The sequence below is a fragment of the Megalobrama amblycephala genome, linkage group LG23 (assembly GCF_018812025.1).
Source record: "Megalobrama amblycephala isolate DHTTF-2021 linkage group LG23, ASM1881202v1, whole genome shotgun sequence".
Taxonomy (NCBI): Eukaryota; Metazoa; Chordata; class Actinopteri; order Cypriniformes; family Xenocyprididae; genus Megalobrama; species Megalobrama amblycephala.
In genome coordinates, this window is record NC_063066.1 from 7,205,333 (window position 1) to 7,218,316 (window position 12,984).

At 37.7% G+C, this 12,984-nt stretch overlaps 1 protein-coding gene across 3 annotated transcripts in view; it reads left to right on the forward strand.

The window, feature by feature from the left end:
• stag2b (stromal antigen 2b) overlaps positions 1–12,984 on the forward strand; it is a 32,108-nt gene that overhangs the window by 10,752 nt on the left and 8,372 nt on the right. For all 3 annotated transcript variants that reach the window (XM_048175752.1, XM_048175751.1, XM_048175753.1), the window contains exons 6-21: positions 803–879; positions 989–1,193; positions 1,283–1,434; positions 7,080–7,153; positions 7,293–7,416; positions 7,549–7,647; positions 7,859–7,938; positions 8,744–8,851; positions 9,008–9,119; positions 10,561–10,678; positions 10,761–10,864; positions 10,971–11,063; positions 11,150–11,239; positions 11,341–11,544; positions 12,197–12,267; positions 12,384–12,471. In XM_048175752.1, the coding sequence (XP_048031709.1) occupies positions 803–879; positions 989–1,193; positions 1,283–1,434; positions 7,080–7,153; positions 7,293–7,416; positions 7,549–7,647; positions 7,859–7,938; positions 8,744–8,851; positions 9,008–9,119; positions 10,561–10,678; positions 10,761–10,864; positions 10,971–11,063; positions 11,150–11,239; positions 11,341–11,544; positions 12,197–12,267; positions 12,384–12,471 (1,799 nt within the window). The remainder of the gene's footprint in view (positions 1–802; positions 880–988; positions 1,194–1,282; positions 1,435–7,079; positions 7,154–7,292; positions 7,417–7,548; positions 7,648–7,858; positions 7,939–8,743; positions 8,852–9,007; positions 9,120–10,560; positions 10,679–10,760; positions 10,865–10,970; positions 11,064–11,149; positions 11,240–11,340; positions 11,545–12,196; positions 12,268–12,383; positions 12,472–12,984) is intronic.

Consider the following 12,984-nt stretch of genomic DNA (forward strand, 5'->3'; position numbering starts at 1 on the left):
TTTTGGATGAACTAACCGTTTAAACTCCAAAGTGGACATAAACCATCACAAAAGTAGTGTTATATTCCAAACTGTCTTGAACCATATGGTAGTTTTGTATTGAGAAGAGGTCATTAAGACCTTGGTCATTAAAAACCTGTCCTTGAAAATTTTGATTGACAGTTATGGGCAGTTCATATAAAGGACAATATCTATAACAATAACTACAGCTATGAAGTTTTAATAATCGTTTTAGTACTATGAGAATAGGGAAGTCCACACCACAACTATTTCAGAACGATTTTTTTGATGAACAATAAAAAGACTGACAGCCTATTAGAATCATTTAAAGCAGCAGACAACAAAACTGCAGCATGCACTTGGAGTGAATGTGAATATAGTTAGCATTATGGTTATTTTTATAGTTGCCATTCTTGTTGGGAACAGCCTTAAGTTTCATTAAATGGAAAATAGAAGAATGGACATTCTGCTAAATATAAGAAAGTGAATAATGAATTTTACTTTTAGCGATAAATTTTAGTACATACATAAATGAATTGCCTGATACATCAAACTGAAAGCAACTTGCACTGACATATTTTAAATTATGTCAGTTTCATTTGTTTTGTCTGAAGACACACATTTCATCTAAGGCACATTTAAAATGTCCTAATTGAACTAATGCCTAATCCTGGCTTAATATAAGCACAGTCTGTGAAACCAGGCTTTTAAGTCCTGACCGGAGCTAAGTTTAAACTTAAGATCATATAAATTTTGTTTCATAATGTTATTACTTTTTCAAAAATACCAAACATTTCTGCAGGTGTTGTCACTGGTGAGATGTTTCGCAACATGCAAAACTCTGAGATCATCAGGAAGATGACAGAAGAGTTTGATGAGGTAATCTTTACTCTCCGACCCTAAACATGACTCTCCTCGCCCACTACATACTGTGTGTTATGAATTATTTTGTGCCCACACTAACCAGTGAGAGTTGATGTTATTGCAGGACAGCGGCGATTACCCGCTCACAATGGCCGGGCCGCAGTGGAAGAAGTTCAAGTCTAGTTTCTGTGAGTTTATCGGCGTGTTAGTGCGGCAATGTCAGTACAGCATCATCTATGATGAATACATGATGGACACGGTCATCTCACTGCTCACCGGCCTCTCAGACTCTCAAGTCCGCGCCTTCAGACACACCAGCACACTGGCAGGTCAGTATCTCTGCTGCTCTATAAATCTGAATTTTTTGTTTTGATTGGTCCAAATAAGTATCAAGATGCTATGTTGTTTTTCCCCAAAGCTATGAAGCTGATGACAGCCCTCGTGAATGTAGCACTGAACCTCAGCATCAACATGGACAACACTCAGCGGCAATATGAAGCAGAGAGGAACAAGATGATTGGCAAGAGGGCCAATGACAGACTAGAGCTTCTGCTTCAGAAACGCAAGGAGGTGAGTGTCCTCTGGACCCAGGATGGAGATGTTGCACGCATCTAAATAAATTCAGCATGTTGTCACCGTCTTAGAGCAACCATAAAAGCTGAAAGTGAAAGGGGCAGAGTGGATAAATTAAGCTTTCAGAGGCACAGGAGATTTCTTCACTCTTCCCTGTGGAGACTCACTTCCCTTTGCGTGAGGCTGCCAGGTCACTGCAGTGTTTGCTGCTTTCCTTCCCAACACCTACGCCTCTGTTGGCCAACAGCCACAAAAACACACGACCAACCAAACATTCAGCACATTTCATCTATACTCATTCCCTCTACTTTAAAGCTGAGTAAAAACGGATAAAGTAATTTAAAAAGGATCCGATCCTAATGAGAACCCTGTGTTATTGTGGGTTGTCAGGTTACCCACAGTGCTCTCGCTCTGTCAGCACCCGTGGGGTTAGAACTCGCCTGAATGGCCACGAGTATGAAAACTGTATTTAACTGGTGCTGTAAATGAACAGGGTTATGTAATAACAGACCCTGCTGTTATGCCATCTGCGTTTGTGAGTTTGAGGTTTTATTGATGTCTTGATAGTATTGAGTTAAACCACGTGGACACACATAACATGAGTTGTAGTTTAGAGGGATATTCTGGGTTAAGCTCTGTTGACAGCATCTGTGGCATGCTCTTGATTTATATATGTTCAGAAAAATACTTAAAGGTGAAGTCATTAAAGGATTAGTTCACTTTTAAATAAACTTTTGCTTATAATTTACTCACCCCCATGTCATCCAAGATGTCCATGTCCTTCTTTCTTCAGTCGAAAAGAAATTAAGGTTTTTGATGAAAACATTCCAGGATTTTTCTCCATACAATGGGCTTGAATGGGCACCAGACGGTTCAAGGTCCTAATGACAGTTTCAGTGCAGCTTCAAAAGGCTTTAAACGATACCAGACGAGGAATAAGGGTCTTATCTAGCGAAACGATCAGTCATTTTTTAAAAATAAAAAAAAAATTTAAGTTTTATAAGCACAAATGTTCTCCTTGCTCTGTTCTCGGATGCGCGTTCGTGACGTCACGTAATACGCAATTACGTTGAAAAGGTCACGCTTGACATAGGCGGAAGTACAGATTTGGTGTTTACAACTTGAACGTGCAAATACTAAGTCAAACGCCGTTTACAAAAAAAGGTAAAACAACAATGTCGGACGAGGAGAAGATGAGTTTTTCGCCTGCCCTACCTTTTGAACCGGAATACACAGAGGAAGAAATTAGGCAGATGGAAGAGACTGTTGAGGCGACACACACCTCTCAAGCATCGGGCAGACGAAGATCTAACGAGACGTGGTGGTGCACATGTGGCAAATGCCAACAGAGGAAGAATCTAGATGCTGCCACGACTGGACCATTTCAATCCCGCCATTAGAATCAGTCGGTGAGTCCCTGTTTCCATCTCGTTGCATCACCGGACAAAATTTCCACCGTGTACACACACCGGCGGCGACATTTGGTGCCTGTCCGCGGCGCCCAGGAAGTTGTTCAAAATCCTCCTGCGCCACAGAGCGCCATGTACATTGTTTACATTAAATGTATATTATATTTCTCTCAAATTGTCGTTAATGTACATACTGACTTCACCCTGTGCTGCAAGATACATCAGTTTTACATTCTTAGTTTAACAGCTTGAATAAAGTCTAAAAATGTATAATAAACGTAGCCTTTTCTTTCCTTTTGCTTTGTTGTGCCATTTTTCCATGTACACTAACCTCAGTGCGAAATATTAAAGCATATGTAACGTTTCCCTGTTGACGTAAAACACTCCCATTGTGCAGCTCTTCTATCAGGAGTCGATTCAAAATTGAGCTCGCGCGTATATAATATGCGCGGCCGGTGTGCAACCCCCTTTAGAGGTGTTTTTGTTCTGATGGAGAAGGGTATGACTGTCTGGTGGTACTGACAACACAGGATGGAAGAACCATTAGTTGTTTTACCTTTTTTTGTAAACGGTGTGTGTCTCAGCTCCCTAGTTCAGTAGTCAGGTCACTGATCAGGGAATCAGCCACATTCACTTTCATACTGATTCACGACCTAGGGAACTAGGGAGCTGATCGAGACGCAGGGTTAGTATTTGCACGTTCAAGTTGTAAACAGCAAATCTGTACTTCGCCTATGTCAAGCGTGACCTTTTCAACGTAATTGCGTATTACGTGACATCACGAACGCTCATCCGAGAACAGAGCAAGGAGAACATTTGTGCTTATAAAACTTAAACTTTTTTTTTTTTTTTTTTTTAACGACTGATCGTTTCGCTAGATAAGACCCTTATTCATTGTCTGGTATCGTCTGTTATCGTTTAAAGCCCTTTGAAGCTGCACTGAAACTATCTTTAGGACCTTGAACCATCTGGTGCCCATTCAAGCCCATTGTATGGAGAAAAATCCTGAAATGTTTTCATCAAAAACCTTAATTTCTTTTCGACTGAAGAAAGAAGGACATGGACATCTTGGATGACATGGGGTGAGTAAATTATAAGCAAAAGTTTAAAAGTGAACTAATCCTTTAAAGAGCAAGCATACGTCAGTCACCTCATAGGTTGTAATTTTTAGTATGAATCAAAATCGATTTCTATAGTAACAGATAGCATGTCCTTCAGCAGTGGTTCTCAGCCTTTTTTGACTGCTTTTTTTTCCAAAACTCTTTTTCATTTTTAATTTAAGTTTTAAGAGCTGATTTTTCTTTCTTTTTCTAGGATCCATCCCACTTTTTTTAACTAATGACTGGATAAGGGCTTTTATTTTTTCTGCCCAATATCTTTCAGAGAATGGCATGACTAGAAAAAAAAATGCTTTATAAAAATGTCTAGAAATAACACTTTTAAAAGTGGTCTACCTCATGTATCCAGGTTTTTCAAGACTGCTGGTTCTTAAAATGTGAATTAAAATAAGAAATTCACTTTTAGTTGTTTTGTCTTATTTATAAATAATTTAATTCCACATTGAGGCCATGGCCATATATAATAAGCATGGAAAATACTTAATGAATCACATAATCCGGAGCCCATAACCCTGAAAAGAGAGAGAGATGTGAAAGTTAATCCAAATCAGTCTCTGATAAAAAGAAAGAAAAGCAAGAGGGAGTCAAGAGAAAGCACAGTGATTTTAAAAGAAGCTTAAAAAAAAAATATATATATACAGGGAGTGCAGAATTATTAGGCAAGTTGATTTTCTGATCATATTTTTTTCCCAAGCACATTTTACCAATTCCAATCCACATCAATCTTAATAACTACTATTAATATTGTTTTTAAACATTTATAAGTGATATATAATTGTTCATGAAGGCTGGAAATGAAAAATGCCTTATATTCAGGTGTGCAGAATTATTAGGCAAGTTTTCTTTTACAGGCAAAATGAGCCAAAAAAGAGATTTAACTCAGACTGAAAAGTCAAAAATTATTAAATACTCATGAGAAGGACGCAATACTAATGCAATACTAGAAATTGCAAAGTTAAAGCATGACCAAGGGACAGTAAAATGCTCATTGGGTCAGCGGGGTCAGACAACAACAGGTGGAAAAGAAAAGACACATGTTAACTGCAAAATAATTAAGAATTAAGGTGAAGAATTAAGTGTGAAACCATCAGGAACCCTTTAGTCTCCAGCGCCACCATTTTCCAGAGCTGCAACCTACCTGGAGTCTCCAGAAGTGCAAGGTGTTAGGATCTCAGAGACTTAGGTTAGCTAAAGAATCCTAAAAAATGACCTGCACTTGATAAGAATCACAAGCTGAAGTGTTATAAAATACATGAAGACTGGGTTTTAATAGGGCTTATAGACAGACAGCTTGAGAATGACTCCTGATGGACCAGCACCACATCCTCTTGTACCACTGTTTGAAGAATTTATCCAGAATCTGGCAATAAGGTGTTTGAGTTCACTTTTAGTCCATCTCTTATCCTGAAATGTCTGTCTTGCAGAGATGGACTAAAAATGATCTTCCAAAACTTACTGCCAGATTCTGGAAGATAAATTCTTCAAACAGTGGTACAAGAGGATGTGGTGCTGGTCCTTCAGGAGTCACTCTCAAGCTGTCTGTTTATAAGGCCTATAAAAACCCAGTCTTCATGTATTTTATAACACTTCAGCTTGTGATTCTTATCAAGTGCGGGTCATTTTTTAGGATTCTTTAGCTAACCTAAGTCTCTGAGATCCTGAGACCTTGCACTTCTGGAGACTCCAGGTAGGTTGCAGTTCTGGAAAATGGTGGCGCTGGAGACTAAAGGGTTCCTGATGGTTTCACACTTAATTCTTCACCTTAATTCTTAATTATTTTGCTGTTAACGTGTCTTTTCTTTTCCAGCTGTTTTTGTATGACCCCGCTGACCCAATGAGCATTTTGCTGTCCCTTGGTCATGCTTTAACTTTGCAATCTCTAGTATTGCATTAGTATTGCGTCCTTCTCATGAGTATTTAATAATTTTTGACTTTTCAGTCTGAGTTAAATCTCTTTTTTGGCTCATTTTGCCTGTAAAAGAAAACTTGCCTAATAATTCTGCACACCTGAATATAAGGCATTTTTCATTTCCAGCCTTCATGAACAATTATATATCACTTATAAATGATTAAAAACAATATTAATAGTAGTTATTAAGATTGATGTGGATTGGAATTGGTAAAATGTGCTTGGGAAAAAAATATGATCAGAAAATCAACTTGCCTAATAATTCTGCACTCCCTGTATATATATATATATATATATATATATATATATATATATATATATATATATATATATATATATATATATATATATATATATATATATATATATATATATATATAAATAAAGGCGTGCAGTTGCTTCAAACAATCATTCAATGTAAATTGTGATCATCGTTATTAATCGACAATTATGTTTTTTGTCATAATCGTGCAGCCCTACGTGTATTTGTATATGTACAGACACACACATAGGGCTGCACTAATATATATATATATATATATATATATATATATATATATATTAGTGCAGCCCTATGTGTGTGTCTGTACATATACAAATACACGTAGGGCTGCACGATTATGACAAAAAACATAATTGTCGATTAATAACGATGATCACAATTTACATTGAATGATTGTTTGAAGCAACTGCACGCCTTTATTTATATATATATATATATAAAGGCGTGCAGTTGCTTCAAACAATCATTCAATGTAAATTGTGATCATCGTTATTAATCGACAATTATGTTTTTTGTCATAATCGTGCAGCCCTACGTGTATTTGTATATGTACAGACACACACATAGGGCTGCACTAATATATATATATATATATATATATATATATATATATATATTAGTGCAGCCCTATGTGTGTGTCTGTACATATACAAATACACGTAGGGCTGCACGATTATGACAAAAAACATAATTGTCGATTAATAACGATGATCACAATTTACATTGAATGATTGTTTGAAGCAACTGCACGCCTTTATTTATATATATATATATATATATATATATATATATATATATATATATTATTTATATATATATATATATATATGACACACACACATACAAACCTTTGACTAGTAATGCATGTTACTGTCATGCCCTGACTGCAGCAATGATTGAATAATTCACTTTTTTCTTTACAGTTACAAGAAAATCAAGATGAAATTGAAAACATGATGAATGCCATTTTCAAGGGTGTCTTTGTTCACCGATATCGGTATGCACACTCATAAGCGTTGATTTTCTACCAGCACATACTGTCATCATCAATTACCACTCTAGTGATTACTCAATAATACTCTGATGTGTTCCCGTGGGTGTCTGTGGGCTTAAGTGCTTATGTTATTCCTCCTCAGTGATGCAATAGCAGAGATCCGGGCAATCTGCATCGAGGAGATCGGCGTGTGGATGAAAATGTACAGTGATGCATTTCTTAATGACAGCTATCTTAAGTATGTGGGCTGGACCATGCACGACAAGGTGAGAATTCAACCATTTTTCTTTTTTTTATTCTTTAATCCTTAAATATAGTGTCAGATGGAGTTAGTCACGACACATATCTGGAATTTGAACAAAATTGTAACTCTCTTCCCCTCTCTCTCTCTCTCTCAGCAAGGTGAGGTTCGTCTGAAGTGTCTCACAGCTCTGCAGGGGCTGTACTATAACCGTGAGCTCAACGCCAAACTCGAGCTCTTCACCAGCCGCTTCAAGGTGAGAGAACCATCTGGGGAAGCTTCATCCAAGTCCATCCAAAATAGAGCAAGCACAGAAATGAGTCATCAAAAATACTCCCCTGTGAAATTAAGAGTTTAATGAAATGATTTTTATGTATCTTTTCAATATTTTAAAATAAAATGATGTGCTTTTTCACTGTCGAGTGTTTGAAGTCAGTATGACGGGGTTTTCTGTCTGTCTCCATCAGGACCGCATTGTATCTATGACGCTGGACAAGGAGTATGACGTTGCAGTGCAAGCAATAAAACTGCTCACGCTGGTGTTACAGTACGTGTAAAACCCTGGTTATACTTTCTACTATAGCACAGTTTCTTTTGATATGAGTTGGTGATTTCAATTAGGGTTTGTGGTTTAGGGTTACAAAATATTGTCAATACATCTTTGTTTTTTGAAAGGAATGAATACTCAAAAGTCACAGTAAAGACATTTATAATGTTACAAAAGATTTCTATTTTAAAGAAATGCTGTTCTTTTGAACTTTTTGTTCATCAATGAGTCCTGAAAAAAATGTTAGCACAACTGTTTTCAACACTAACTAATGTAAATTAGCAAATTAGTATGATTTCTGAAGGATCATGTGGCACTAAAGACTGGAGTAATGATGCTGAAAATTCAGCTTTGCCATCATAGGAATAAATTCTGTTTTAAAATATACAAATTTATTAAAATATATCAAAATAGAAAAGTTATTTTAAATTGTAACAATAATTCACAGTATTAGTTTTTTTTATCAAATAAATGCAGCCTTGGTTAGCATATGAGACTTCTTTCAAAAACATTTTATTTATTTTTTTTATATAAAATCTTTCCAACCCCAGACCTTTGATTGGTGGTGTAGTGTAATTAACAAACAAATGACACTTACGACCTAGTTCTTTAATGAATTGCTCAAAAAGACTCATGAACCTGTGAGTTATCGGCTTGATTCAGTCAAATTATTCACTGAATAAACTCACTGAATCTGAGTTATTGAATCAACACTTGACTGATCTCCTGAAATACTATAGGCAGAACTGTCTGTGAGAATCAGTATGACGGGATGTTCATATGCTATTGTTGTTTGGTATTGCAGTAGCAGTGATGAGGTTCTGACTGCAGAAGACTGTGAGAGTGTGTACCACCTAGTGTATTCAGCCCACCGCCCTGTCGCTGTGGCAGCAGGAGAGTTCCTCTTTAAAAAGTGAGTTTTACTCGTGGTTCTTCTTATCTACATGAAGCTTCTATAAACCCAGTCTTTGACCTGCTGAAACAAAACTATATCTAGAGAGATAAATGAATAGACATGGTAGTTAAGCAGTATTAGATTGAGGTTTTACATTTTCATCTTTGTTTGCAGACTGTTCAGTCATCGAGACCCAGAAGATGACAGCATGCCCAAAAGACGAGGCAGACAGAGCGTGAACGCCAACCTCATCAAAACCACTGTCTTTTTCTTCCTTGAGAGTGAGGTGAGGTAACATCAACAACATGATAGCAAATGATGTGACATTAAATCAAGACAGTTCAGTATGCAATTTCTGTGCGAATAACGTCACCAAACAGAATTGCAAAAACTAGTTTCTCAAACACGTCCCCTCTATACATGTTGAGTTTGTTTTCTTCCATTCTAGACAGTTTAAATGAAATACAATTCAGTAATGAAGCATGATAGTCTGTTATGAGTAGGGATGCATCGATCCGATATTCAGATCGGTATCGGCTCCAATACTGCCATTTTTGCCGGATCGGGTATCGGCCAGAGTGGACCGATCCAAATCCGATACTGTGCGTGTACTATTCTGTTATTGTTAAACTCCACAAAAGGCACAAAAACATTAAAAAAGCATCATAAAGTTTCTGTGCACTATATTCCAAGTGTTCTGAAGCCATTCCATAGTTTAATTTGAGGTACAGATAAATATTTAAGTCGTTAAATGAAAGTTCACGTAAATGCCTCCCTCCGCTGGCATTTCCCTCCGCCCCCTAATAGCTTTGCATTTTCATATTTATTCACAAACTTATAGGATAAACAAATAGGCCTAAGCTATGCATTTATTTATATTATGAAAAGAAGATAAAGACTGCGTCACTTCTCAGTTTTCATCTTGAACACTTTTTGAGGATCGTGAGTGAACGCGATCATCTCTTCCTCTTTACTACTTTACAGAAGGAAATAAATATGAATGAAAATCAAAGAATATGTTGAAAGTTGCAGTATCTTACTGAAATCTTTATCTCGTCAGTTCAATCAGTGTGGTAAACAATGTCACGTATACCTCAGAAAAGCCATTCGTTGACCATAAACTTATAGTCAGCAGCAAGAAAAATAAAACAAACTATTTAAAACAAAACGGATTAGAAACTTAATTATGCAAGCATAAGTATTATAATATATAATAAAATGGACAAACTGGGTGCGTGTAATCAAACGCTTCGTTTTCATTTTATTCTGGAGACTGAACTCGCGCTCTGCTGCCACACTGGAGCGTGCTCACCACCAACTGGACAGGGGTGGGAATTACAGTTACAAGCAACATCAGCCTCAGTAATCAGTCAAAATGATGGACAGGCTGCAGATTTTTTCAGTCACTGCTAAAAAAAATTCCATCAATGACGGAAAAGTTTCGGTTAACGCGACCTTTGAGATTATATATTATATGTTATATACACGCCACACTACCGCCGGTGACACTCTACGGCCGCGGTGGCGCGGTTGTCATGCCGACCGTCACAGCCCTATGTGAGGCATACAGTTTATTAGGTAATTTAGCACTTTTCTTATTACTTGAAGATCGGATCGGATCGGTATTGGCCGATACTGAATCCCAGGTATCGGAATCGGTATCGGAAGCGAAAAAGGCGGATCGGTGCATCCCTAGTTATGAGTCTAATGTTTTTTTTTATCCTCAGCTTCACGAGCATGCAGCCTACCTAGTGGACAGTATGTGGGACTGTGCAGCAGAGATCCTGAAGGACTGGGATTGCATGATCAGCCTGCTGCTGGATGAGCCACTGCCTGGAGAGGAAGGTCTGACTCAGTGACACACCACCTGAAAGTTTACTTGCTCCAAAGGGAGTAAGAGATTAATTACCTTTTGTGTGTTTTCCAGCTCTGACGGACAGACAGGAGACAGCTCTTATAGAGATCATGCTGTGCACCATCCGTCAGGCTGCAGAGTGCCATCCTCCTGTGGGCAGAGGCACGGGCAAGAGGGTAAGACCTGATGCCACACGCATCGACCAGCCCTTGATGACAGATCCATGCTTTCACACGTTACCTGTTACACGCTGTTCTCAATTCTCACTTGATCTGCTTTCAGGTTCTGACAGCGAAGGAGAAGAAGACTCAGCTTGATGACCGGACGAGAATGACGGAGCTCTTCGCTATAGCACTGCCAGCTTTACTTGCAAAGGTTAAAGTCCATTAAAAGTCAAAGGCAACATGAAATGTTATTTAAAGAGCGCTGAAACTGATATATATAAATTTTCTTTCATACAGTACTCTGTAGATGCAGAGAAAGTGACAAATCTGCTGCAGCTGCCCCAGTTTTTTGATCTGGAGATCTACACCACAGGGCGTTTGGAAAAGGTCTGAACCACATGTTGTTTAAACAGAATAAATGCACAATGATTGTTGACAATAGACTGATTGTGTAGCATGTGAATGAAAGACATTATTTCCCCTTGCAGCACCTGGATTCATTGTTAAGACAAATCAGAGAGATTGTGGAGAAGCACACAGACACAGATGTGCTTGAGGCTTGCTCCAAAACCTACCACTCCCTGTGCAACGAGGAGTTCACCATCTTTAACCGGGTGGATATTGCCCGTAGCCAGCTCTTAGATGAGCAAGTGGACAAGTTCAATAAGCTTCTGGAGGACTTCCTGCAGGAGGTGAGGACAGCGGGCGGCTCAGGGTGGAGATTCGGGAGCACTTTGATGTTGTTCTGTGTTTGCATAGGAACAAAAGTTTGGAAAGAGTATTTGTGCTCTGCTTGTGTTGTCTGTTTTTTTGGAGGCCTCTTTGGGATGGTCTGGCCTTCATTTCCAACGTGACAAGTTAATTAGTGAGGTGCACTAGTTTATTAAGACCCCCCCCCCCCTAATTGTTAATATTTTTTTAGCAGTCATGCTCTGGGCTGTAGTATGTGTTGCATCTCAAAATGTCTGAGTAATAGTTAGTAAAATCTATATAATTGGTCGATTCACCAGTGGTAGAGTTGGAGGCTCGTGTATATGCATGTGTATAATATGTTAAAATATTTCAAATTCAATTTATAACAACATTCACAACTAGATGTTTTTTTATCACAAGACTGTATCTTTTGTGAGCAGCCCTAAGAAATGCATCTGATCAGGGTTTCGTGCACGTGATGTAAAATAGCCTTCTGGGCTTCCTTAAGACAGAGCATTGAACTAGTCTGACTAGTCAGTTATGGAAACAGTAATTTCACACATCCCTAGTACTCAGTCCAAACAATTTTCCTCTGAATGCAGAAGCTCAGAAAGTTGTTATCATCTCATTAGCAGCTTGTTTCCTTCACAGGGTGAAGACCCAGATGAAGACGATGCTTACCAAGTTCTGTCCACACTGAAGAGGATCACAGCTTTCCACAAGTAAGGCTTTCCAGTATCATCATATAGTGTTTGTCTTTAACAGATGATCACTTTATGGGCAAAGGCTGTCATTTATTTACTTTTCTAAACCCTTTTCATCCCTATGTATGTTTTAGTGCTCATGATCTCTCGAAATGGGACCTCTTCACCAGCAACTACAAGTTATTGAACACTGGTATTGAAAATGGAGACATGCCTGAGCAGGTACGTTTTAAGACAGCATGTCGGGTGTATGTGAAAGTAGTGCCCGACTGGGCTAGACTTAACACTTTTTTGTAAGTGCGATTATAACTTTTATATTACTTACAAATTGTAGTCAGTTACTGATTCCAAATTACATGACAAAAATTGTAGTTAGTAATCTAGATTACTCATTTTGATTACTTTTTAGATTACTTTTAACCTAAATTGTTTATCACATTGATCTGAATAAGGATAATCTTGTACCATATTGATATAAAAATACAAAGAGAAAGAAAATATATTCCATTCTTAGTTATTAACGTGAAGTGCAATAAATATTTAATTATGTCAGGGGTTCCCCTGAAACAAAGACGTAGAATCAATGAATTCTTATGTAAAACTTTATCACAATTACCTCTTTTTGCTTATTTATTTGTTTTTTAAATAAATAAATGCATTCCCATAGAAATAACACCTTGAATTCAGTTGAAACTTTGCTTTTTGCTTCATGATTGTTGGCTAACGTCACTGTCT